The sequence below is a fragment of the Ictidomys tridecemlineatus genome, chromosome 14 (genome assembly GCF_052094955.1).
Source record: "Ictidomys tridecemlineatus isolate mIctTri1 chromosome 14, mIctTri1.hap1, whole genome shotgun sequence".
Taxonomy (NCBI): Eukaryota; Metazoa; Chordata; class Mammalia; order Rodentia; family Sciuridae; genus Ictidomys; species Ictidomys tridecemlineatus.
In genome coordinates, this window is record NC_135490.1 from 7409718 (window position 1) to 7436729 (window position 27012).

Below are 27012 nucleotides of genomic sequence, written 5' to 3' on the forward strand. Positions count from 1 at the left end.
AGAGTTGCTTCCTTTGGCCAAAAGGCAATATAATTAGAAATTTAAAACAAAAAGATAAATAGATGTTGACCATTAAAAACCACTTGGAAATGGGTATCACAGTCATTTTACTACCTGGAATGTGTAATTAACCCTGATAACCTCCTGGTTTTCCAGAAATCGTCTACATAGGACATTTATTCTTCCAACTTTCACAGAAGCATTCCTGATCACACATGACTATTCTCTGGATGTACCTGAATTAAAAGGCTTAAAAGAATTAAAGGAGTTGTGATACATGCCTATAATGCCAGTGGCTCAGAGGCTGAGGCAGGAGGATGACGAGTTCAAAGCCACCCTCAGGAACTTAGTGAGACCCTAAGCAATTTAGTGTGATCCTGTCTCATAAAAAATACAAAGGGCTGGGGAGGTGGCTTAGTGGAGGTGGCCTAGTACTAAAAATAAATATAGTTTTTTCAATCTCTAGTACCAAAAATAAATGTATAAGTAAGTAAGTAAAAGAATAGTTTTACTGTCCTTGTCATTTCAGTGTTACTGCTTCGGATTATTTAAAATGCTGACAGTAGTTAAAATGGCCTAGAAATAATTGAGTGTCCGTTGCATAAGCTGGAGACCAGGGGAACCTGTTTCAGGACAGTCAGGTGCTTTCCAGGGCATCTCAGTCACTTTTCATAGGTAACAGCAGTCTTCTATTTGCCAGAGGAGGAAGAGGGCACAGAACTCACCAAAGACAGGGTTGGGCCTGGGGCCTGGGCTGAGTGCCCCATGCATCTGTGTTTGTGGAGGCTGTGTTCTAGTGGCAGGGTTCATCAGGAGGGGACTTGCTTGACTTCACCAATCTTTGGTAGGATATAATGAGAAAACGGTTCATAATACTTGAAGAACTTAGGTTGTAATTGCAGCTCTAAACTAATTCTTAGGTTGAGAAATAAATTGAATGTATACTTGACTTTGTCATTTTTTCCCCATTAAAAATCTGTAAGAGGGGCTGGGGTTGTGGCTCTGTGGCAGAGCTCTTCTCATATGTGCGACGCTCAGCACTACATAAAAATAAGTAAACAAAATAAAGATATTGTTTCTATCTATAATTAAAACAACAACAAAGAAACCCATAAGACCTTTTTTCTATCACTTCTGACTTTTGCACCAAGATCATAAGTAGGGGCATTTCTTAAGAAATGATACATCGGAATTTTTTTTTAAGAAATTCCAATGTATAATTATGATGTGCCAATAAAAGGGGGAAAATGTATTCCAGAACATAAATAGTTTCCCCAAGGCCTCTCCAGATCCGTGGATTCCCCAGATCCTTTTCCTTCTTTGATTCTTTTTCTAATTCTTCCTGATCCTCATTCAACACAGGTGAGAATCTCATGTACCTAACATTGCTTCCAGTGAGCTCCTAAAATTGCTGGTCTTTTATAAGATTTTCCATTTCTTTTTAGAGATCTTTTTGCATTGTGTTCGCGTAATAATTGTGCTGTGTTATTGTTGTTTGTAACCTTCTAAATGTGGATCTCGCATCGCGTGTGGTGATGAATGCTTAGATAATGAATAGCTTTTGAATTAACCCCCTCTTATTCTTGCTGAGACTTCTCTGATGAAGCCTGCTCCAGTATCTTGCCTAGATGACAGACACTTCCCTTGAGATTTCTTGGTCCAATCCCTTCTCCATAGTACATTGCAACTTCTTTCTAAATTAATTACTTCATCTCTTCAAAAACTGCCCTTAGGCCTGTGGGATCAAGTCCAGATTCTTTCCTGAGTGTCACTTACAAGTCCCTGCTTAGCCTGCCGCCTCCTAACCCCTGACTGCTCGCCTGCTGTCTCCGGGAGTCATCACCCTAGCCTAGTGCAGAGTGCTGGTGCTCTCTTACTTCTGGGGCTTCAGGCTCCCTCTGTGCAGAGTGGTCTTCCCCTTCTTCAGTTCCCCGGCACTGCTCCTTCACCTGCAGGTCTCCAGTGTTGCCTTCCAGGCATCCTCCTGACCTGTCAGGACTTGCCTTTCTGCCCAGCTGGGCTTCTGCCCTCTCCGACCACAGTTGTGGGCATCGGGCTTCAGTGCTCGCACAGCGCTGGCTCCACCAGGACTCCGGTGCTCCCAGCTAGCATCTGACCTGGAGAAGTTTGTCGGTCTTCCTGGCTCCCATTCTCATCTGGAAGACAAGTAATTTGATGACTTCAGAGTTCTTTCAGCTTCAAAAAATTATGACTTCCAAATTAAATCTCTTTCCAGTGTCCATTTAATTTGCAGTTGCAAAATTTGAAACAAAGCTTGTCTGATTTGCCTAATTGTGCAATTGAAGAGTAAACAAGAAACTTTATACTTTCTCCTTGAATGAGTGCCAGTTCTTTGGTTGCTATTTCCTTTTTCTTAATGGCATGAGGCCATTTTTAAATATAAGCATATTGTTCCACGATCAAGGGTTTTAAAATACCAAGCATTTGTCGTTTGCCAGGTTTCCTTTTCTCACATACATCGAAGCACAATGCATGCACTTCTCTCCTTTGGTAGTTGCTGTTAGAAATCTCCCACTTGGGTTTGCTGTTCGTGTGGGCCAGCAGCAGGCAGTAGTCTTTGAAGGGATGCACAGTGCTACTGGTGTTGAACTGAATTGCAGAGTGACATTTTTATATCACATCTGAACCTGTCTAAGGCCTCATGGAACTCTTCGTGACAATTTTCTGGAAGTTGCCAAATCCGGGGCACCAACGATGTGAGATCAGTGACTAGAAGTGAAGAATGAAATAAGCAGTTATGACTTTCACTTCCTGAAGTCCAGATTGGTTCTGTTTCCTGCCTTTTCAAATATCAAAAGTGTATCTTCTTCAATATGATTTTATCTTTGTTTTCTTTGGAAAACCAAATTTGTCAGTAATGGATGAAGAAGCAGACACTAGGGCAAAATAATTTGGAGAAGTATCAAGTCATCTGACTTAGTTCTCAGGTCTGAGCTTCCTCTGTATTACCAAGTATGTATCGGGAGCTGTGAAGGAGCAGAAATCCTATTGCAATTGATAGCAGAATATAACCGGGTTAGAGTATTGTTCAACTTACTGGTTCTGAATATTTCAGGCAGGGTATTTTACCTCCTTTATCAGAACAAACCTCTGTCTTCTCGTTGATAAAATGGGATTACTAAGAGTTTCACAGAAGGCTAAGAAATAAGTTTATACACAGAGATTATGCTAATAAATTTTACATGATTGAAGTTGGAAAACTTCATGTCTTCAAAAGTAAGAATTTTCTAGCTGGGCTAGTGGCACATGCCTGTCATCTCGGTGGCTTGGGATGCTGAGGTAGGAGAATCACAAGTTCAAAGCCAGCCTTAGCAACTTAGCAAGGCCTTATTTCAAAATAAAAAATAAAAAGAGTGGGGATTTGGCTTAGTGGTTAAGCACCCCTGGGTTCAATCCCTGGTACCCTCCCAAAGTAAGACTTTAGGTTAGTGCTACCCCAACACAATTAGCTTTCTTGTGATCTGATGAATTCCCTATTACTATCCAGATGGAATATTTTTTCTTAATTTTGAGACTCTATCATGCAGTGATTTTTTTTTTCTTTTTTTCTCTTCAGTGCTAGAGGTTGAAGCCAGGGCCTTGCTCATGCCAGGCAGATGCTATATCACTGAGCCACATCCCCAGCCTTCATTTAATGATATTCTGTTACTGAAAGAGGGTATTGAATCCCCCCCCTTCCTCCTTTCTTCCCTTTTCCCCTCCCTACTTTGCAGCCTGGGGTGTTAAGTTGCCTAGGCTGGTCTGGGATGGTAGGAGTGGTTACCTGTTGTGCTGGAACACATCAACCTGCCCCCAAACTTGAACAACAATTGTTTATCACCCTGCAGTTTCTATAGGTCAGGATTCTGGGAGCTCTAAACTGGTTCTGGCTGGGTCTCTCATGGCTGCAGTCCAGGTGTCAGCTGGGGCTATGGTCATCTGAAGGCCTGGCCCCAGGGGGGCGGGGCTGGGGTCTGATCACTTACATGGTGCTTTACTGAGCTACATTCCTCATCCCTAGCCCCTTGAATCTTTTTTTTTTTTTTTTTTAAATTTTGAGACAGGTTCTCACTAAGGTGCCTAGGTTGGCCTAGAACTTGCCATCCTCCTGCAGCTCTCCTGGATTGCGGGCATTTGCCACACTGGCCTTATTCACTCTTTTCCCTCCCTGTAGGACAGCCTTGGGGGTAATAGCAAGACAGCCATGGTGGCTACGGTGAGCCCAGCCGCGGACAACTACGATGAGACCCTCTCAACATTGAGGTACGCGGATCGAGCCAAGCACATTGTCAATCACGCTGTAGTGAACGAAGATCCCAACGCTCGTATCATCCGGGACCTCCGGGAAGAAGTTGAGAAGCTCCGTGAACAGCTGACTAAGGCAGAGGTATGAGACTCAGCTTGGTCTAAGATGAGCTAGAACTTGAATTCCTCCCCTTGGCTGTAGGCAAGAATTACTCTTTTTTTTTTTTTTTTTTTAAGAATTTTTGTGTTTCCTATGGGAAGAGAAATTTGAGCTGAGTAATAAATGAAGGAATTTTATCATATTGGAAATTTTGAGAGATTTTTACAGGTGTTAACAAGAATTGGATAGAAGAGATTTTTAAAAAATGAGAAAACGTTTCTTTTCATTTCTATTCAGGCAGCAGATGTGAGGAAGAATGTTAATAGGATAAAGGGGAGGAGGAGAGAGACAATGAGAAGAAAGTATGTATAACTGGATTTTCATTTAGAAAATGAGAGTGGGCATGGACTAATTGGGAGAGAAATCAAACACGTGGTGATGTTTAGTCTCTCATTTGTTAAGATAGAAACCAGAATGGAGGTCTCATTCACCTTAATAATCCAGTTTTTCTATATTGTAGGTTGTGTCGTAGGAAAAAGAAAACTATGACTGAAGTAGCTGTGGTCTATTTTAGCTGTCTTCTGTGTATCCCATACAAGTCTATCCTGTAACCAAGTGGTGCTCCTTTTGTAGGACAGCCTTGGGGGTAACATCCTTGAGTGACGGTGTGTGGTGTCAGATTCAGGATTGCCCTGCAGCTAGCTTTTCTGCCCAGTCCCTTAGTTGTCTGGGATTCTTTTGGGAGCCGGCCCCATAGCCCTGTTCTCCATACCGTGTTTCATCTGTTTTCTGGTAGTAAGTTGAATGCATGGGCAGGATGGCTATTTTGACCATGTTTTTGCCTTTTGAATTTTAGCCTGTATTTACAGAAGTGATTTTATAGATTTAAAGGTCCTCTATTTTGGTCTTTTCTTCCTGGTATTAATAACAGCTTCCAGTTTTCAGCATGAACACATTTCATCTGTGTGTTCTTGAATAAATTCCAGAAGTCAGAAGTAGAAACCAGACTGAATCTCTTGCATGAGTCTAGGTAAAAATCTTTTGGAATTTAGAATTAATAAGCCCTTCTTAACTAGCCTCATGTGTTTATCTCCTTAAGAGAGTGAGCTCTTCACAGTAGGTTGAGGACGGGTCAGGTGAGTCTTCCTTGGATGACTCTGTGGTGGTCTTCTTAGTGTGTAGGTGCTGGTGTCACTGGGGACCTGCTGGTTCGTGTGTTGTGGGTAGGTGGACAACGTGGCACTGTGCACTGGGGAGAGGCCAACAGTCACCTTTGTCCTTTTAGCTTTGGCTGATTCTTTTTCTGGGGCACTGTGCAGACAGTTTCATGAAGTGAATATTCTGCTTGTAGGCAATGAAATCTCCAGAGCTAAAAGACCGGCTAGAAGAATCGGAGAAGCTAATCCAGGAAATGACGGTGACCTGGGAGGAGAAATTGAGGAAAACCGAGGAGATTGCACAGGTTTGTTTCCCAACTGATCAGGAGAGCAAAGTTCTTGGCCATCTGCACAGTGGGGTTCAGGTGACGCTCCTGGTCCCCTTTTGAGTTTTTCCTTTGCTGTTGGCAAATCTAGCACCCATGGAAATTCAGATCCATGAGCTGCACTTTACAAATCAGTCTGAAGGATACAGAAGGTATAATTTCCAGTGATTTGCTATGGAAGGGATAGTTAATTTTTTAGTGCCAGTAATCTTAAAAAATATTAAAAACAAATAATTTGTAGCCTCTGATGTGAACACCTCATTCTGTTACGTGTTTGTAAAACTGAGGAAATTAGTAGTGAAATTACGATATCACTGGTATAGATATTAGGTTATGAACATCTTGCTTCCAAATGACAACTCAGTAAAAGTAACATAAAACACCGAAATGTGAGGCAACCTTTTCTCATTGCTAGAAAATAATAATATAGAGTTGTGAGAGCATAGGGTGGGAACATGAGCCTAGCCTAAGAAGCTCTAGTAACTTTAGCATTGGGGGAAAATGTCTGAAAAATCTGTCTTTAGTGAAAGACCTCCTCGATAGTTCTTCTGTTACCTGGTTATCCAGCCTGTTTCAGAAAGGTTCGTGTCCATGTGAAATAGTGCTCCTCCAGCACAGTGCTTAGGCAAGGTTTTTTTTTTTCTTGTTTTTTTTTTTAATGAATTCACTGATGATTTGAGTGCTCAGTGTGTGTCCTGCACTGTGCTAAGTGGTAGGAACACAGCCGCATAGCCATGGTCTGTGTGAGGGGAGTGGTCAAGTACACTGATGGTCACCTAGTGTGAGCAGATGCCAGTGTCTGCTCCGCACGGAAGGCAGAGGTGTGAAGCCCCTGGGTGGAAAGGCACAGACACCCTTGATGACACTTTGAAAGGCCTGGAACTGTTCCATGGAGTTGAGGGCAGGGTTTGAAAGTAGGTGTGACAAGATGTGCAGTTGGAGAGGACATGGGCCAGGAGGAAGGGCCCCATGGACTTCATTGAAGAACTTTGGCCTGTGTCCTGAGGAGTCACTGAAAATGTCAAGCAGGAGAGGATATTGAAAACTTTGCTTTTAAGAAAGACCACAGCTGAGTAAAATACACTCACATTTGCTCACATATATAGAATTAAATAGATGAACTTAAGAAATTTGATATTTTTAAAGAAGAAAACTGAGCTGGGTGATGTTGCATATCTGCAACCCCAGCAACTCTGAAGGCTGAGGCAGGAGGAGTGCAAGTTTGAGGCTAGCTTGGGCAAATTAGACATATCTCAATTGTTACCGTCCCGTCCCCTCTCCCCCATAGTAGGGAATGAATCCAGAGTACTTTACCACCTTTATATTTTGAGACAGGGTTTCACTGAATTGTAGAGGCTTGTCTCAAATTTGTCATACTCCTGCCTTAGCTTCCCAAGTAGGTGAGATTACAGGTACAGACCACCATCCCTGATGGGGATTTATTTTTTAAATAAATTAATTAACAAATTAAAATAGTTTTGAGCTGGGTGTGGTGACACATGCCTATTATCCCATCTATTGATCTATTGTTTGGAAACTGAGACCAGAGGATCCCAAGTTTAAGGCTAGTCTTGGCAATTTACCAAGGCCCTCAGCAACATAGTGAGACCCTGTCTCAAAATAAAAAGTGCTGGTTATGTGTCTCAGTGGGTCCAAACCCCAGTACCATGAAAGTTGTACGTAGTTGAGAATAAAGAACAAAGAGCAGTAATCCGAATGCCATATTTGAAGAATAATATTTGAATTATAAAGGTAATGAATAGTTATTCAAATATTGTAGGGCCTTCCGTATCTCACTGCCTTGGTGGCTGAGGAATAACACTTCTCTAATACTTTTGCAGGAACGGCAGAAACAGCTGGAGAGCCTGGGAATCTCTCTGCAGTCTTCAGGAATCAAAGTTGGGGATGACAAGTGTTTCCTTGTTAATCTGAATGCTGATCCTGCTCTGAATGAACTCCTGGTGTATTATCTGAAGGTGAAGTAACATGCCCACACAGAGTACAGTAAAGTACTTCTTTAAACTTGGGGAGCCATGCTTTCTCAAAACAGTGGGCTGAGATTTAGCTCAGTGCGGAGCACTTGCCTAGCTTGTGCAAGGCCCTGGGTTCCATCCCTAGCACCTCAAAACAGCAACATTAGCAGCAGAACGGTTAGAAAATTATTTTTATTTGAATAAGCTGAACAGTTTGGGGTTTTATGATCAGTTTCCCTTTTAATTCTTTGAGTGATGTCATCTGGCCTAGTCTCATAAAAAATGATATTCTAGTATTTCCAGCAAGTTAAATCACTAACCTACCATTATTTAGTATGATTTATAATAGAGAATAATGTTAAAGGACCACTTGATAGGAAATTTATATTTCCAGTAATTCTTAGGAAAATTTTAAAATTATGAATTATTAACCTGTTTTATTTTTTACTTATTTATTTTTTAGTTGGACACAATATCTTTATTTCGTTTATTTATTTTTATGTGGTGCTGAGGATCAAGCCCAGGGCCTTGCAACGTGCTAGGCAAGCACTCTACCGCTGAGTCACAACCTCAGCCCCTAACCTGTTTTTTTTTTTTTTTTTTTAAAGAGTCAGTCACTTAGAAACTAAGAAAGTCAGAGAATGGAACAGAAAAAGACAAAATATTGGTACACATTGAAATTTGTAAAGCATGGGATATATGAAGACATGAGACAACTTGAATTGGATGTGGTGGTGTACACATGTAATAATGTGTACATTAGCTATTTGGGAGCTTGAGGCAGGAAGATCTCAAGTTTGAGGGCAGCTTGGGCAATTTAGTGAGACCCTGTCTCCAAAAAAAAAAAAAAAAAAAAGATAAGATGCAGCTTTGGTAAGAGCCTGAACCCCAGGGGATGTGGCTCAGTGGTAGTAAGTGCCTACCTAGAAAGAGCATCAACCTGAGACCACATAATGTGAGGAGTACTCCAAATAGTCTTTGTCAGGATCACAGCGCAAATTAATTATATCATGGACTGCGTAATTCTAGGGTTAGTACATACATCAGGATGTGGTTTCCCCCCATATATCTGGGATTAACTAGCACGACTACGAAAATAAAGCAGATGAACTGATTAAATTGGAAACAGCTTTAAGATTAGAAAATTGTGTGCTTGCATTTCTAAAGACTCACATTGGCTAATTTCTCAGTTTTTATCAGAGGTATACTGTATGAATTGCTTTGTGCCATTTTGTTAAGGTCCCTTTGTTAATAAGTATCCTGTGCTGTGTTTGGCTATCTGGTGAGTTAACTTGGGTCTTTGACACACACCACAATGCTTGCACTCTTAGGTATTATAGTCAGTGGGTGCAGTGCTGCAGGAAGAGGGAGGAGGCCTGCGTTCTGCAGGTTCTTCTGTGCAGATAGATAGAAGCCACCTCTGGCAGGTTCATGTGGGGTTAGATATATAGACGCACTTTACAGATACTATACACTTTTATTTCATGTTCCAGTTTCTCATTTGATACTCTTGTTTTCCAGTACATGTGTAATAACCTTGCCTATTAAAAAATGATGTGGGCATGGTGGTGCATGCCTATAATCCCAGCTACTTGGGAGGCTGAGGCAGGAGAGTGGCAAGTTCAATATTAGCCTCAGCTACTTAGTGAGACTATTTCAAAATCAAAGTGCTAGAGCTGGAGATGTGGCTCAATGGTAGAGCATTTGCTTGGCATGTGTAAGGCCCTGGGTTTGACCCTCAGCACTGCATATGAAGAAAGAAATAGAAGATCCATTGAAAACAAACAAAATTTTAAAAATATTTTTTAAATTTATTTTTTAGTAGTTGTACACAGTACTTTTATTTTATTTATTTATTTTTATGTGGTGCTTAGGATCGAACCCAGGGCCTCGCAAGTGCGAGGCAAGTCTCTGCCGCTGAGCCACAACCTCAGCCCCTTTAAAAATATTAAAAAAACAAAACAAAACAAAGTGCTGGGGATGTAGTTCAGTGGTAAAGTGTCTCTGAATTTGATTCCCAGAAGCAATAACAAATGATGTTCCCTTACTGTGCTTCTGAATGACGTTGGCAGCATGTTCAGTTGGAGCATCAGCCACAGATATCCACATGCTTTAGGGGAGATGCTGTGTTAGGGTGGGACTTACAATAGGCAGCCATTTTTGCTCCTCAGAGCTAAGAATTCTTTTCCTTTCTGGTGTGATAGAGTTAAAATTGGAACATGCAGATGCACATCCTAAGAAACCCCTGATTCATATCTGTTCTTTAACTAAAAAGTTAAACAAAGAAAGTGTTTTGAAGAGTGGTTTGTGGGGAGGAGCTGGCATCTCTGATCGTCTGCATGGAGGTGTTCCACTGGGTTTCAGACTGTGGTCAGCTGTTTGGGCGGTCAGAGGCAGCGATACTGTGTTGGCTGCCAAGCCAGCCCCAAGACAAGACATACTCATGACAAAGCACATTCAAAAGGGTATCTATCTCAGCCAAGAACAGTTTTCACTGTAGGAAAGTGACACCGCGATGTGGGCAGGAGGAATTTGGAGACTGAGTGTTTTTTCTTTCTTTGTCTTTAACTTCTCAGCCTGTTCCAGTGCTAGGCCTTTGACTCCAGAGGTGATGACTTTAGCCACCCAGCTATAAGTGGAGGCGCTGGATTACAACATCTCAAGTTCTGCCTAACTCTGGGATTTGGTGGTCTCACTCTTCTCAGCACAGCCTCACCCGTGTGCTCTGCACATGGAGTCACACACACTCTCCTGCTCCCACAGACTTCGTCTCCTCTTGCTCCCCAGCACCCCCAGCTGTAGGCGCTCCTCAGGAGCCTCCTGGCGCCTCCTCTTCCTCATTAGTTTTTGCTGCATTGCAAAATACGAGGCACAATATGAGGGGCTTATAGACTTAGTTAACGTCACACAGTGTGGCTTTGGCAGAATTGAGCTTTTTGAATTCAGTATTTGAGATTCCAGGGTATCATCAGCTACATCACAAGAGATTTTTAACCTCACATGAGACATCTAAGTTGTCATTCCTAACGTAAGGTCTGTAATTAGGAGTTTATCTATTTTTTATATGCCTAAGTGGTTCAGTGCCCAGCTCATGTTGGGTGCTCAGTATAATTGTTGATAAAAGGAAATTTTTTTTCTGGAACTTGGATTAGACCTTTGCCTGTTGGAGTTCATGTCTTTTGTTCCTGGTAATACGCACTTTTTGTTTGGCACTCAGTGCATGTTGTGTACGATGCTGGTTGTACTGGTGCACAAGTCCTCCATAGGTTGTTCTCCAAATAAGGGGAAGTAGCAAGTCTCAGTACCTGCTGAGTCTTAGGTGCAATCAGGGTTTGGTAAAAGGGAAACCCTTCAGTGGAAGAAGAGGGAGAGGTAGGTGTGGGAGATGCTCTGTATGGAGAGGGAGGGAGGAGTGTTGCAGGCAGAGCAGCAGAGCCAGAGTAGGGGTGGGAGGAACCTGGGAGTGGAGTTTTGGTTCCACCTGTCTAGTGGCCATCACGAGGCTTTTTCCATTCCCACCCCACTCCTGAGGACAGAAAGGACTTCTAGGGCACAGCTAGGATTTGGCACTAGGCTCATTCATGGGAGGGGAGGGAATCTATGTAGAACTGGCTCAGGGATGTTTCTTCCTTCTGTGGGTGGTCTTGGATGCTTCTTGCTGGCCCCTGCTTTTCCTTTAACATCACCTTGCTGGTGGTGATGACAGTCATGGGGCATGCGGGGCAGGGAGAGAGGCAGTGCAGTCCATTCTTCAGCCTGCCTTGGAGAGTCCTTGCAGTTGTGGGACTGGCCTGGAAGCCCCAGCTGATGTGAGGAGGGAGAGGTGCTGGGATGTCCTCTGCACTCCCTGGGGGCTCTGATGGGCACCATAGATAGCTGGGAAAATCCTGCAGAGGAAGAGGCGTTTTGTGAGGCTGAAGTCCCAAAAGAGGGGGAGCAGGGTGTTTACGTTGAAGGGTGACCTGCTAGAGGAGGAGGATCGCTGCCTTTGGACCTGAGGAATGTGGGGGTGTTCATTTGTTTTCCGTGTTTGTGTAATGTCTAACTGTGCCAGGCCTGCGTTAAGTGTGTGGAATACCGTGGGGAGCAGGAGGCTGGTCTCTGCCCCAGGGAGTCTGAGACTAGGGTGTGGTTGTGGAGGTGAGGTCAAATCTAAGGATTTCCCGATTGACACAGGTGGGCTGGTAAGGGAAAGAGGGAGGACTCGGGTAGTATCTGAGCTTTTTGGTTGATGGTCTGGGTGTTGGTATTGCCATTAGTATTGGGGAGGGGAATGGACTTTCCTTGGGTCAGGAGGAGGGGAGCAAGTTCTTTGGCTCTGCTGACTTTTCAGTGTCTTCAGACATCCCAGTTGCGTCTAGTAGGCTAAGTAGGCAAATGCTGATGGTGGAGGTGGGAGAAGGTGGACCTGAAGTCTGTGTTCTGGTTGGTGATAGAGACTTAGCTTACACTTGGCAGTATTTAAAGCCATGGGTGGGGATGGGTTCCTGAGTCACGAGTCAACTGACCACTTCCCACAGGTCACATCTAATGCCCTTTCTGGTTTTGTATGGCTCAAGAACTAGGAATAGTCTTTACCTTTTTAAATGCTTGAACAGTAATATTTTGGACATGTGAAAGTTTTGTGAAAGGGACTGGGGCTGTGGCTCAGCTGTAGCGCACTTGCCTGACATGTGTGAGGCACTGGATTCGCTTCTCAGCACCGCCTATAAATAAATAAAGGTCTATCAACAACTAAAAAATACATATATATTAAAAAAAGAAAACATTAAACTATAAAAAAATGAAAGTTATGTGAAATTCAAAATTCAGTGTTCTTAAGTAACATTTTATTGGGACACCTTCCCATGTATTTATTTCTGTTTTGTTTGATTCTGCATGACAAGGGCAGAGTTGAGTGGTGGCATGCGTCCCAGAAAGCCTCAGACATTTCATATCTGACCCCTGGCCCAGGTGTGTAGACAGGGGCCTGGGAACACAGCCCAGTTCCCATCAAACCTTAATCACATACGAGCAGTCAACAGTTGTGCATAAGAGGAGGCTCAGTTTTTAGAGGCCATTTTTCTCCATTCAGATTAGGTAAGTCACCTTCCAAAAAGTGGGGGTAGACATGAGTCATTGGGGCCCAAGGTAAGAACTTATCTGTAAAATCTTGTTTATGAGGTTTGAGGAGACCATGAAATTCATAGAATAATTTTAGTCTTTTTGTACTCTCATATTTAAATAGCTTTTGTCTTTGTAGTTGATTTATTTTGATTAAGACCAGGCAAGTGATGTCTAGCTTAAGGAACTGTGGTTTCTACACATGGTTTTGCTCTTTGTGGGGGAGCATGGGCAGGGATTGAACCTGTGTCACTTAACCACTGAGCCACACACCCAGCCCTTTTCATTTTGTATTTTGAGACAGGGTCTCACTAAGTTGCTTAGGGTCTCGATAAGTTACTGAGGCTGGCTTTGAACTTGGCTCCTCCTGCATCAGCCTTCCAGGCTATTGGGATCACAGGCGTACACACCGTGCCTGGCCTCCTCACCATGCTTTTGGTACATCTGTGACACATGGCTTATGATCTGAGAGTATTAGAGTTCAGACGGTGATGAAAAATATGAATATAGTAGGAATATGGATATAAAGATATAGTTTTAGTTGTAGATGGACACAATGCCTTTATTGACTTTTATGTGGTGCTGAGGATAGAACCCAGTGCCTCACACGTGCTAGGCAAGAGCTTTATCACTGAGCTACAACTCTAGCCCTAAAGTTATAATTTTAAGTTTAAAAGGTATTACTCAGCTGAATGTGTTATTTCTTATAAAGAAACTTGCAAAAAGAATTTTACTGAGCAGCTACGGAGGCTGAGGCAGGAGGATTTCAGTGAGACCAACTCAGTGAGACCCTGTCTCTAAATGTAATATAAATAGGGCAGGGTAGGTGGCTTAGTGGCTGAGTGCTGGGGTTCAACCCCTGGTACCAAAAAAAAAAAAAAAAAAAAAAATTCAGAGAGCTGGGCATGGTAGCATATGCCTGTAATCCCAGCTACTCAGGAGGCTGAGCAGGAGGATCATGAGTTCAAAGCCAGCCTCAGCAACACAGCAACACCCTAAGCAACTCAGTGAGACCTGTCTCTAAATAAAATATAAAAAAGGGTTGGGGATGTGGCTCAGTAGTTGAGTAGGTTCAATCCCTGTTACCCTTCCTCACACACACAAAAAAAGGAATTTCAGAGTGAATTTCTACTCTATTTGCTTTGAAAATCTTATTATCTAAGGTAATGGATCAAAGAGGACTTCAGTGCGGGTGATTTTAGTTTATGTACATGCAAGAATACAGTATTGATGAGTAAATTTTGATTTTTTTAGGAACATACATTGATAGGGTCAGCAGATTCCCAGGACATCCAGCTGTGTGGAATGGGGATTCTTCCTGAACACTGCATCATAGACATCACGTCAGAAGGCCAGGTTGTGCTCACTCCTCACAAGAACACTAGGTAACGAACTCGAATGAGTGTTAACATCACAGTGATTTTTAAAGGGAAGAATATACACTAGTGGTGGGCAGTAAGGGACATTTGTCATTAATTTGCCAAATGACATTTAGAACTTTGAAAAATGGTGCATAATAATGTATTATACTTAGTACCAGTAAGCATTTTATATAATCCAGTGAAGTAAATGCAAAATACTAAGATTCACCAAGGACAGGTTTTATTTTGGAGAATTAATCATTTTGTTTTCCCTAGTAACTAGGCTGCTGTAGTACTGGAAAACGAAGCAGAGGATGGTGTAATCATTACTCATGGTTGACCTTTTCCCCACACAGAACATTTGTAAACGGGTCCTCTGTCTCCAGTTCAACACAGCTGCACCATGGAGACAGGATATTATGGGGGAACAACCATTTCTTCAGGTATGACATTGCTCATGGCCCTTCAAGGGGTAGGTTACTGAAGATGATGCTCTGGAGTAGAAGCATACATATTGGAAAGTCAACTTTAATTTATAAAAATCATATGTATAATCTTTGTGTATGCAGGTATATGTATATGTGTAAATACAGTATATGTATGTTTTATGTGTTTGTTCACTGCATAAGTGTCTGAACTCTAAGGATATATGGTGTACACTCAGGAAAAATACTGAGTTTACTTGTATATATTTTTCCTTTTATTTCCCATTGAAGGATGATTGTTCTGCCATCTGGTATAAGAATTCATTAATTGTTTTTGTGACATGTTTATCTTTGAGTGTGTATTCACTCAGATGTAGTTTTATATGTATAAGATACATGTGATTTTTTTTTTTCTGAAAACTTGTGGTGGTGGCCTTATCCGTAGCATCAGGATGGCATTCCCTTGGGAGAGCTTTTAGCTGTTGGTAACAGCACACTTGACAGTCACTGCTTAAACAGATGATTTATTTCTCTGTTAGAACAAGAAATCTGAAGGGAGATGGTCGTTAGTGTTGGGCAAGCCTCTCAGAAGTGCCCTGCTGGAGCCCACCCTTGGGTTGGTGCTTTCCTGCCCTCTAAAGATGCCTGTGCCCTGCAGCCTTGAGAGCAGCTCGCTGGCTCCAGGAGGAAGGGAGGGTGAAGGGGACCTCGCGAGCCCCAGTAGTCCTCCTGTCAGACCCTGGCCGTCCTCCACTGTGTCCCCTTTGCTGGAATTTGCTGGGTGCTGGAGGGCAGCGAGAGGAAAGCCTTCCTGGGCCTGCACACAGTTTCCCAGACAAGCGTGGCGTCGTGTCGGCCAGGACAGACAGGCTGGGTGGTGTGTGCGTTAACATCTGGGTCTCCCCCCGTCCTGCCCCTGGCCAGTGACGTTTCATAAGGCTAGTAGAGGCCCTTGCTTGGAGGCCTGTTAGTATTTTGATGTTTGAGGAAAGAGTAGATGGATACAAATGTTATAGAAAAAAATTTTCATGTTTTTCCTTCCCAAATTAAAGCAAGTATAAATTGCTTGGCTTGGTCTTCCAGACCCTTCCTAGTCTGGGCTAGGTTGGTCTTCCCAGCGCTCTCTCTCACCTGTGCTTCGTGGAGCTCGTGTGTCCTGTGGTGGCTCACGCATTCTCAGAGCCTGCCAGCACCTGGCTCACGCCTTCCCACACTGCCCTTGCCCTGCTTTCTGCTTCTCCTCTGGGGTGTGGCGGACGATCTCCTGCTCCATCTTTCCTTCCTTGACTACTCTGCTCTGAAGGGGGTCTGGCTTTTCTTCTCCACCTGGCTGGTAACAGTCGTGTGCCCATGTCACACTCTCTGTTATAATTATTTGCACACACAGAATGGAAAGCTCCTGAATACAGCAGTTTCCTTGTATTTACATGGCATTCCTTTGGCATCTGGCAGATGCCAGTTTTAAGGAATGGAATGACTAAATGTTTATCTTTTGTTTTCTTTCTTTTTTTTTTTTGTAGTTCTAGATGGTCAGAATTCCTTTATTTTATTTGTTTATTTTTTTATGTGGTGCTGAGGATCAAACCCAGTGCCTCATGCTTGCTAGGCAAGTGCTCTGCCACTGAGCTGCAGTCCCAGCCCATAAATGCCTATCTTGACTTTAAAAATGATATTCTTTTTTTTTTTTTAACCCCAAGACTCAGTTTGCCTAAAAAGAAAAAGAAAGCAGAACGAGAGGAAGAGGAGCAGGACACCTCCCTGCGGAACGATAACAGTTCTGAGCAGTTGGACGTGGATGGGGACTCCTCTAGTGAGGTGTCCAGTGAGATCAGCTTCAATTTTGAGTATGCACAGATGGAGGTGACCATGAAGGCCCTGGGCAGTAATGGTGAGTGGTCTGCCTGTCTTCTGGAATCTTCCAGGGTTGACAGTCTTAAAAGTATTTATAGTTCAGGTCTTTTCATGTTTTGCAGAAGGGAAAATCTGTGTTACTGGTCTCTGAACTCTACCCTCTTGTGCCTTTGACTGTAACAACTTACTGTATCTATAAAACCCCCAGTGCTATCTTGATATGCCATCAAATCACTGCACACTTTGTTCTCATTGGTGAAAATTCTCAGGTGTAAGGCTACTGTTGTCATGTTTCTGGAGCACTCACTGTGTCGTGGGTGACGATAGGGCACACAGGAGACTTGCTTCTGTTACACGGAGCATAGTATGGGATAGGAGAGGACAACAGGAGCTGGAAGTACAGAAAGCTGAGTTTATTCCAAATTGTCTTTAGGGGTATTCGGTGGTACTGGTGTGACCAACAACAGTATAACACAGTGGGATGACATTTGAAGTGCATTGTCCTTTTGTTCATCCTTTTTTTTTTTTTTTTTTTATACAAAAACATGTTTAGATCCAATGCAGTCGATATTGAACAGCCTAGAACAGCAGCATGAAGAAGAGAAACGCTCCGCACTAGAACGGCAGAGGCTCATGTATGAACAGGAGCTGGAGCAGCTCCGAAGAAGGCTGTCCCCCGAGAAGCAGAGCTATCGTACAGGAGACCGGCTGTCTTTCCACTCGCCCAGCGCCCAGCAGCGCCTGAGGCAGTGGGCGGAGGAGAGGTAGGCCCTGGCTTCAGTAAACTCGTCACACTGCAAGAGAGTGTGCGTCACAGCCAAGAACCACTTCACATTATTTTTCATTTTTGGCAAACATGGAAATCTCCAATTTGTGTTTCTTTCTTTAAAACTGGCCTTGTTGGGCTGGGGCTATGGCTCAGTGGTAGCGCACTTGCCTGGCATGTGTGAGGCACTGGGTTCGATTCTCAGCACCACGTAAAATAAATAAAGGACTATTAACAACTAAAAGCCAACCAAACAAACAAACAAAAAACCCCTGCCCTTGTTAGGTGCTGTCTAGTTTTCAGTTTGTACGGCTTTTGGATTTGAATAAAAAAGTATACTTTATCATTGTATCATGCTTTAGGTTCTGAAGCTTGGGTAGGTGTTTTTTAAAAAAAGGAAAAAAAGAAAATTGTCTGGACTGATGAGCTCAGGTAGGTGAAGCATGGTGCCACTGAGGTGCAGATTGCAGTTTGACCTCTGTGCAGCTAACTAGCATCTCACTGAAATGCCCTACTCTTGGCTGCATCGGATATCACTAACCTGCTCATCCAAGTCTGGTCTTTGGGCCTGCAGCATTCCTATCAGCTGAGTGTGATAGAAATGCAGACCCTCCTGCCCCACTCAGGCCTGCTGGGTAGAAACCGAGTCACTCTTGAGTTTCTCAAGATCCCTGGATGATTCCTGTCCACAGTTGTGAAGCGCTGCCCTTTTCTGTGGTCAGCTTGTTGCACAGGTGTGCCAGGTGCTGGCAGTGCAGCCCAGACAGAAGTGCGTGCATGGGATTGTCAGCAGTAGAGTCCTTGTGTGCAGGACTGTCGTAAAGCTCGGCTTGCACTGGGCATCAGCATACTCCGATGTTCTGAGGTCTGCTTTGGGTATTTGTTAGCTCCCACTCACCTCGGCCTTTCCTCTTTGTTTCTCCTAAAGAGAAGCAACGTTGAACAACAGCCTGATGAGACTGAGGGAGCAGATCGTTAAGGCCAATCTGTTGGTGAGAGAAGCTAGTTACATCGCAGAGGAGCTGGATAAAAGAACCGAATACAAAGTGACCCTGCAGATTCCTGCCTCCAGCCTGGATGCCAACAGGAAGGTGAGGCCCTTCCTCAGCAAAGACAGATGTCGTCGTGTGAGTTGCTGGGCACGGCGCTGTGCAGGGCGCTGGTGGCTTTGTGCCCCGCTGCTTTCCAGACCCACCCACGGAGGCCCTTCAGTTCTTCTCCCTTGAGTAGAATTCACTTCGTTTTGCCTTTGTGTGCATGCGTGCATGTGCACACATGCACACACATGTGTATACGTATGGATGCGTGTGTGTATGTGCGTATACACACACACATTTACATTAAAAAATATGTACATGTGTATGTATATTTATCCATTAGGAGTATACTCTCTACCTCCTCACAGTATATTTCACTCCCTTATTTCAGATATATGTACACATATTTATTTATTCAAACATGTGTCAAATATTTTATTTAACTCATTAATTCAGGAATGTAACTTATTATCTGTTCCTCCATGTGTAAATTAGGATTGTGAGATACATTTACACATAGACCCAAGGAAAGTCAGGATTCACAGAGCCATTGTCAGCTGTATCTTGTGAGATAACATGCATTTCTTTGGACAGCAATCAATCATTTACAGCAATCAATCACTATATGTTTTCTATAACTTCCTAAATTGTAAATGGCTTAAGAGACAGACAAGTAGGATATGCTAGATGCTAGATAAGACACTCAGCGATCTTTTCTTTTTGGCAGGGGGGAGTCCATCTCAAAGTCGTTCACATTTTTTTCTTAGCAATGTGGTCATGTTTTTTTAATATGAACATGTTTTATTTATGCTGAGTGTTGAAGACAGGAGTATTAACAGAAGGAAAAATACACCTGTATTGACCCTATAACTAACTCTTAAATGAGAAAAGTGTCTTATTTTTAATTTTGAAGATGAGTAATTCTCCTTTTTTTGTACTAGGGATTGATCTTAGGGGTGCTGTACCATTGAGCTACAGTCCCAGTCCTTTTTTATTTCTTATTTTTTAATTTGTTCCAATTAATTATATATAACAGAATACACTTTGACACATTGTACACAAATGGAGCACAGCTTTTCATTCCTCTGGCTGTACATGGCTCAGGGACATTCCACTAGTGTAATCTTCATGTGTATAGGATAATAATGTTGGTCTCATTCTACTGTCCTCCTCATCCCCACAGCCCCACCCTTTCCCTCACACCCCTCTGCACAATCCAAAGCTCCTTCATTTTCCCCTACCTGCCTCCCCACTATGGATCAGCATCTGCTGTTCAGAGAAAACATTTGGCCTTTGGTTTTTGAGGACTGGCTTATTTCAGTTAGCATGAGATTCTAGTTCCATCTATATACCTGCAAATGTCATAATTTCATTCTTTAAGGCTGAATAATATTCCATTGTGTATATGAACCACATTTTCTTTATCCATTTCTCCACTGAAGGATATCTAGGTTGGTTCCATAGTTTAGCTATTGTGAATTGAGCTGCTGTGAGCATTGATGTGGCTGCGTTGCTGTAGTATGCTGATTTTAAATAAACCGAGGAGTGGGATAGCTGAATCAAATGGTCAAATATATTTAAATTATTTCTGAGAACTCTGTTAATATCAGTCCTCCCACAGTACCTTTTTCCTTTATTACCACTCCATGGCCCTTCCCAAGTCAGGTATTCACTTTATGTATATCATGTTGTCTTCATTTGCTAATAGATTGCTCTATAAAACCATTCATTAGTTGTTTCCTATATATATTTAAGACAACAAATCTCTTTTTTGAGTAATATAATGAGTATAATAGGATTTTGTGGGAGAGTCCTACTCAGATATCCTATTCTGACCTATAGTCATTGTCATCCTCATCCCCCCCACTCCATGCTCCTCCTCTTGCACCTTCTCTAGCTCTGATTGTGTGTGTGTGCATCTTAATGGATTAGAAGGACTTTTCTCTTCCTGCATACTTCTGCTGCATCTGCGTGGTCTCTTTCTCCTGCACTACCCTACACACATCTCCATCAGTCTGTTTCCATGTTCTGTGGGAATTTGGCAGCAGGGATAGCTGCTGTTTCCCAGTGATCTCTCAGAATCGAGCTCACCATTTTGCACAGTCAATATTTAGCAAATATGACTCAATCTTTTGAGTAATAAAGGTACCGCAAACCTGATCATTACTGTGTAGATCCTTGTCTCTTGATGGATACTCTGTGTGCAGTTGGAAAGATTTTACCTAAACTTCATTCTGCTTCTTAGTTATAGGGCAAAATCTGAGTACAGTGGGACTCAAAGACATAGTCAAAAGAGGAGGCCAATCATGGGCAGAAGTTATAGGGCTTAAATTTTCTAGAAGATGGAGCAGTATAAAAATCTTCTCTCACCCTGTGGTATCTGAGAACTGAACATTTTACCCGTAAGCACAATGATAGCGCTTTTCTCTGTATCCTGTTTTTGAGCTTTATTTGGAAGGAGCTCTACTGCTTTGGGGCAGCCAAGTCAGCCCCTCGTGCCTCATGTCCCCTCGGGTCTCTCTCCTCCCATCCACCTGTGTGCTCCCTGGGGCTGTGCATTGCTGACGGAGGTGCGGTAGCAGCTATTTGTTGATGATGTAGGTAGATTCCTGGACATTTAGTCCCAGGCCCAGCATTCTGCCCCTGGAAAGTCAGTAGCCACAGATCACTAATGGGAATTTTTTTTTTTTCACTAGCTGGCTGAAGATGAGGTGGAAGGGCCTAAAGCACATGAATTTTCAACTTTAGGAATTATTAAATCTCCAGCTGTGTTTTGAATTCAGTGGCAAAATGCTTGTCTAGCATGCACCCAGCCCTGAATTTGATCCTTAGCACTGCCAAAAAGAAGAATTATAAATCTTTATTTCATTATGCAAATTTTATTTCTTTGGAAATGATCATATGCAAGATGTTAATGAAACATTATTGTATTTCATGGTTCACTTAAGTTGTAAGTAGACATATCAGAGTAGTTAATAAATTAAGCCAGTACATTTATTTATTTATTTATTAAAGCCAGTACATTTAAATTGATAGATGATGGATAGATACATCGTTTGGGGGAGATGTAGAAGGATGTTTTTATTTTCTACTTTGTGGTTTAAAAATGTTCTAAAAGTTTTTCTACATTAAAAACACATTCCTGTGGCTGGGATTGTGGCTTAGTGACACAATGCTTGCCTAGCATGTGTGAGGCACGGGGTTCAAGTCTCAGCACTGCATGTAAATAAATAAAATGAAAGTCCATCAACAACTAATAAAATTTTTTTTTTTAAAAAAAACCTCATTGCATAGTTGTAGATGTGGCTCAGTGGTAGAGTGCTTGCCTGACCTGCTTGAGGCCCAAGGTTCAATCCCCAGCACCACAGATACAACAACCGAAAACCGCATTATTACCCAAGTTTGGTAGGTTGTGCCTGTAATCCCAGCTACTCAGGAAGCTGAGGCAGGAGGATCACAAGTTTGAGGCCAGCCTGCACAACTTCGTGAGACCCTGTCTCAAAATAAAAAGGTCTGGAGTAATGAATCTCACTATTATGATAATTGTAATGTAGTAATAAAAAAATTTGGAAGAAAAATGGCCTGGAGATATAACTCAGTGTTTGAGTTCCTGCTTAGTATGTGTGAGGTACTGAGAAAAACACAGGTTGCTTTTATAAGCTGGAAATACTTCATCAAATACTATTTTTCTAGCAAAATTTGCATAACACAACATTGCTATTCTAAAGTAAGTAATTCACAGGCATTTAGTACATTCACAGTGTTGTGCAACCACTGTCTAGTTCTCTACTAATTTAATAATAAATTCAATCTATATATTCGGAATCTAGTATCATTTATTGCTTCCAAATGGAACAATTTTCATAGTTTAATCTTTTAAGCAGTTTATAGTAACTTTTCTAAGAATTTACTCTTTTTAGCATTAAGATCCTACCCATTCAAAAAAAACTGAAAGTTACACTTCTGAAAGTATAAAGACACTTCTTTACTGTGCATCTCAGCAGACTTCCCTTTGCCCTCCTGTATGTGTGACTCTTTTTCCCCGTTGATGTTCTGTGGTCATACAAAGTCTGAATAAAAACATTCTGAATAAAATATTTTTAGTTGTAGATGAACACAATACCTTTATTTTATTTGACTTTATGTGGTGCTGAAGATCAAACCCAGTGCCTCACACGTGCTAGTGTTAAGTCCTCTGCTACTGAGCCACAACCCCAGCCCCTGAACAAAGCATTCTTATTTCAGCTTCCCATTGAGCATAATAATCTAGGATTTGAGGTTTTCAATTTGAATTTATATCCCATTACAGTAGAAGTCTAAATGTAAAGTTATATCTAAACCTATTCATACTGAAATTTTTAGTTTTGACTGTAGCTGGTTGGAAAGGCTTTGTAACCATCAGCTTGGTGTGATGACCTGGCCAGTGGGTGTGGGCACTCAGCACTGGCCTTGTGGTGGCCTGATGGCATTTCACACCCCCCTCTGCTGTCTTTGCAGCGAGGCTCTCTCCTCAGTGAGCCTGCAATCCAAGTGAGACGAAGAGGAAAAGGAAAGCAGATTTGGTCTTTGGAAAAACTGGACAACAGGCTGCTGGATATGAGAGATCTTTATCAGGAGTGGAAAGAGTGTGACGAGGACACCCCGGTAAGCACTAAGGGAAGGGACCCGGCTGCAGTGGGCTGCCCATGGGGAAATCCTTTGTGTTCCCAAAATGGTTGTCCTGGTTCTATAGCAAAAGTTATTTTAATCCTTTACATTGTTTAGTTAATTAAGAATTTTAGAAACCTGTCCCTCAGGTGTCCCTTTCCTTCTCCTTGCTCTTCTCTGCATTTCTAACAGAGCTCCCACTTTGGATTCTGCCTTCTCTTGGACGGGTGTGTCTATCCCCTTGCTGCTCTGGGGCTCTCCATAGGTCAGAAGCCTGGCCTTATCAGCTTCCTTCTGTTTCTCAATAAACTAAACCCTATGAAGTGTGTTTTTTAAATTTAATTCAGCAGCGCTTTAGTATTTACACTATTAGGAACCTTTTTTGAAGAAGCTTTGATTGTGACATGGTTCTGTAAACCTCTGTACTGGTACTTGCTGCTTGATTTGCAGGTTCTCTCATTGAGTTCAGCTATGTACTTGTATGTGTATAAAATAGAATATATAATAAAATAGAATAATGCACATAATGTATCTTCAATACTGCTGGTCCCGTTTCTACATATAGTTGTTGACTACCTTAACTTCATATTTTGTAAAAATGTTTATTTTTCAAAATTGATATTGTAAAACCGACTTTTTATAGTTAGATGACATTTTTGCTTCACATTTAAAAAACTCTTTTTTGTTCCTCTCCTATTTCAATTGAAAAGTAAAATAACAATATTAATACAAAAAAAGCTGCTCCCTCTGAGTGTCACTTCTTATTTGTAGCAATGTGTCTAATGAGTCATAAGAGATGGGGTGACCCTATTCCATAACAGAAAAATGGAGAATATTAGTGCACTCCATTTCTTTTGTAGTCAGTATACTTTGTTTACTTATTTTTGCAGGAAGATTTCTATGTAAAGGAGAAGAAATGATAAAAGTAATGGCCTACTATTGGGATTATCCTTTGTGGGTGAAGGACACTGACCTCCATTCTAAGTGGGAATGAGGGAATGTGTGTATGAGAATAATACAGTGCTGTGCTTTGGCAAGAACTTACTTTGCAGTAAAGAATACTAGCGATAAAATTTACTTTAATGACTTAAATTAAGAGTGTATCAAAAATCAGTAGGTTGAATGCATTTATTTTATGTGATTTTTGAGAAGTTTTGTGCTCCAATTCTCTTTTAGGTTATCCGATCGTACTTCAAGCGTGCTGACCCATTCTATGACGAGCAGGAAAATCACAGTCTCATTGGGGTGGCCAATGTCTTCCTGGAATCCCTGTTCTATGATGTGAAGTTACAGTATGCTGTCCCGATCGTCAATCAGAAGGGAGAGGTTGGCTTGCTCATGCCTCAGTTTCTGCAAAGTACAGTGCAGGGAACAGTAGGGTGGCAGTGGGATCTTGCTGCTGCCTTTTTTAACATCAGTAATGACAAATGCTATGGATGTATGTGGTAAATACTTTGTTTCCATAGACTTTATGGTGGTTAGTCCAGATACTTTGAGAGCAGAAGTAGTGTCAGAAAGGATCCTTCTGCATTCTGATACCGTTGACCTGATAGTGTGGCTAATTTAGAGGAGAGGGCCTCTCAGGGATCTGGAAGCCATTGTCTGCTTTGCCCCGTTGCTCTAGGTGGCTGGTCGGCTGCATGTAGAGGTGATGCGAATCAGTGGTGCCATTGGGGAGAGAATCGCAGGAGGTGACGACGCTGCGGAGGGCTCCTTTGAGAAGGAGGCCCAGGAGAGCAGACTGGTGTGCATGGTAAGTCCCAGGTTTGTCTGGGAAGTAGTCTAAGCGGGACTGTTTTTGAGGATTGTGGGTATTTAGATGATGAATCTGTGTTCTTTTTTTGGATTTTGAAAACATCTGTCACCAAGTAAACTTTGTAGTGTTTGGTATTCTTGGGACACGGATCCTGAAGTATGGGTTCAGCATTTCTAGAGCTATGGACAAGTCACCTCTTTTCTCTGGGCCTCTCAATTCCAAAATCATAGGAGTCTTTGTTTATCTGCACCTCTCTGCAGAGAAGCCCTTGTCTCCCACTGTTTGCTCCTCCTGTTGGGGCTTTTGCTTCTTGTTGAAAATAGGTGTTTACCCCAGCTCTGGTGTTGTCCCTGAGCTGCAGCCCTAGCCACCCTTTGCAGCCTCTCTGCACGACCTTTGCTCTTCCTCCCCACAGTGCCTTGGCCGTGCTGTGCTTGCACACCCCAGTTGCAGCCCTCTGCTGCCTGCTCTTCCCTGGTGTGCTGTTCATCACACTTTTGTTGGGTGTTACTGGTCAGGCCTCATGTCAGATCCCAGCAACATGAAGATGAGCTGGGAGAGGTTCCTGCTCTTCAGTAGCTAGGGCCTGCTCGGTCTTCTTGTTGGTGTACAGAAGACTCCAGTGTTGTGTGTGATCCAGGGGCTTCATAGAGTAGGCACCAGCGGTCCTGAGACACAGAGAGAGAAGGTGATTCAGACAGCAGGGTCTGGGGATGATTTCTGGGCAAATGGGACAGGCTAAACCTGAAGGAGTTGGGGTGTTGGGTTAAAATGTCTCCACAGGTGCTCTTGGTGTTTCTGAGTATAATGGCTAGGTAGAGGGTAGTTGGTCATTACAGTTGTCGGTTCCTGCCCGCTTAGATTGGGGAGAGCCACCTCCCCTACTCGTCATGGCATTGCGAATGTCCTTTCCCACATCTCAGAACACCCTCTAGTAGGCCAGCAATACCATTGGTTGAGAACCTTTGCAGGATCCAGGGAAAAAGGTTTTAGTGACAAGAAGTCAGCACAGTGTCCTGTGCTGTTTACAAAGCAGCCCGTAGCTGGGAATGGCCATGCACACCTGAAATCCCAGAGACTAAGTGGGCTGAGACAGGAGGATCTCAGGTTCAAGGCTAGCCTTGGCAACTTAGCACGATCCTGTTTCAAAATAATAAGTAAAAAAAAGGATTGAGGTTATGCCTAAGTGTCCCTTTGCTATGCAGTGCTTGTACACCCTGGGGTCAGTCCCCAGGACTGAAAAAGGAAAAATGAAGAGAGGCCAGTAAAAGGTCAGGGAAAGAAGCTACACCTGACTCTTGTTTTTTTTTTTTTTATTTCTTTTTTTTTTTCTTGGTGGTGGTGCTGGGGATTAAACCCAGGGCTTTGTGTGTGTGAGGCAAGCACTCTAGCAAATGAGCTATATCCCCAGTCCTAGAACTGACTCTTAATTCATAACCCATCCTAGGTTTTCCTCAGCAAACCTTTCTTAGAATTTCAGGAGTAAGTTATATGTTTGCCTCAAGTAGGAGAAGCTAATGCTGTTACAGGGAGGGCCACTTTCTGCAGGTCGCAGCATGTGCTAAGCAGGTCTGCCGTGTTCCGTGGCTCCAACCACTTCAGAATAAGGGGAAAACACCGTTATCTGCTAGAAGGTTCATCTTTATTGCATTGATCTCAGAATCTGTCCCTTGAGGTATTGCGATTCTCAGGGGTGGAGACAAGCTTGATGACTCCGTGTGGCCCAGTCAAACGGGTGGACTAGAAAGTGCAACTCTGAAAGATGAGCTTTTACCATTGCAGTAAAACAACATTCCAGGAAATTTATCATCTTCACTGAAAAAAAGTAGTGCATCCAGTAACCTTTTTTTAATGATGGGGCTTTAAAAAATGCTGGTACAATACAATATATCTTAAGATTTTTTAAATGAAAGGAATTAAGCCCATGAAAGCAGTAGGAATAGTCTAGTTGACCCTCTTTATCACCAGCTGACAGCAGCTGATGTCATTTTGCCTCTCTGTCTTGGACAGCTGCAAGCTGAAGTCTGTGGTATTCTGACACCTTGTGGTGATTTTCATTTTTGTATGTAAAAACTTAAACCCAATAAAACCCCAGACAACCTATGTTCTAGATCCTGAGTCTCAGTCCTAAGAAGTTGCTTGCAGAGGATGGGTCAGTGTATGACATCTTATTTCTTATTCTTAAACTTAGATGAATTTCTATAGGGAAAACGTGGCTTTCAGACAGAATTCAGTCACAGAGAAGTATGTATTGAATACCTCGTC

General features: G+C 42.5%; 1 protein-coding gene across 3 annotated transcripts in view; it reads left to right on the forward strand.

The window, feature by feature from the left end:
* Positions 1 to 27012, forward strand: part of Kif13b (kinesin family member 13B) — a 157974-nt gene that overhangs the window by 71272 nt on the left and 59690 nt on the right. For all 3 annotated transcript variants that reach the window (XM_078030801.1, XM_078030802.1, XM_078030803.1), the window contains exons 11-21: positions 4175 to 4387; positions 5697 to 5807; positions 7670 to 7804; positions 14159 to 14289; positions 14622 to 14708; positions 16388 to 16578; positions 17095 to 17305; positions 18236 to 18398; positions 22842 to 22988; positions 24168 to 24317; positions 24616 to 24744. In XM_078030801.1, the coding sequence (XP_077886927.1) occupies positions 4175 to 4387; positions 5697 to 5807; positions 7670 to 7804; positions 14159 to 14289; positions 14622 to 14708; positions 16388 to 16578; positions 17095 to 17305; positions 18236 to 18398; positions 22842 to 22988; positions 24168 to 24317; positions 24616 to 24744 (1668 nt within the window). The remainder of the gene's footprint in view (positions 1 to 4174; positions 4388 to 5696; positions 5808 to 7669; positions 7805 to 14158; positions 14290 to 14621; positions 14709 to 16387; positions 16579 to 17094; positions 17306 to 18235; positions 18399 to 22841; positions 22989 to 24167; positions 24318 to 24615; positions 24745 to 27012) is intronic.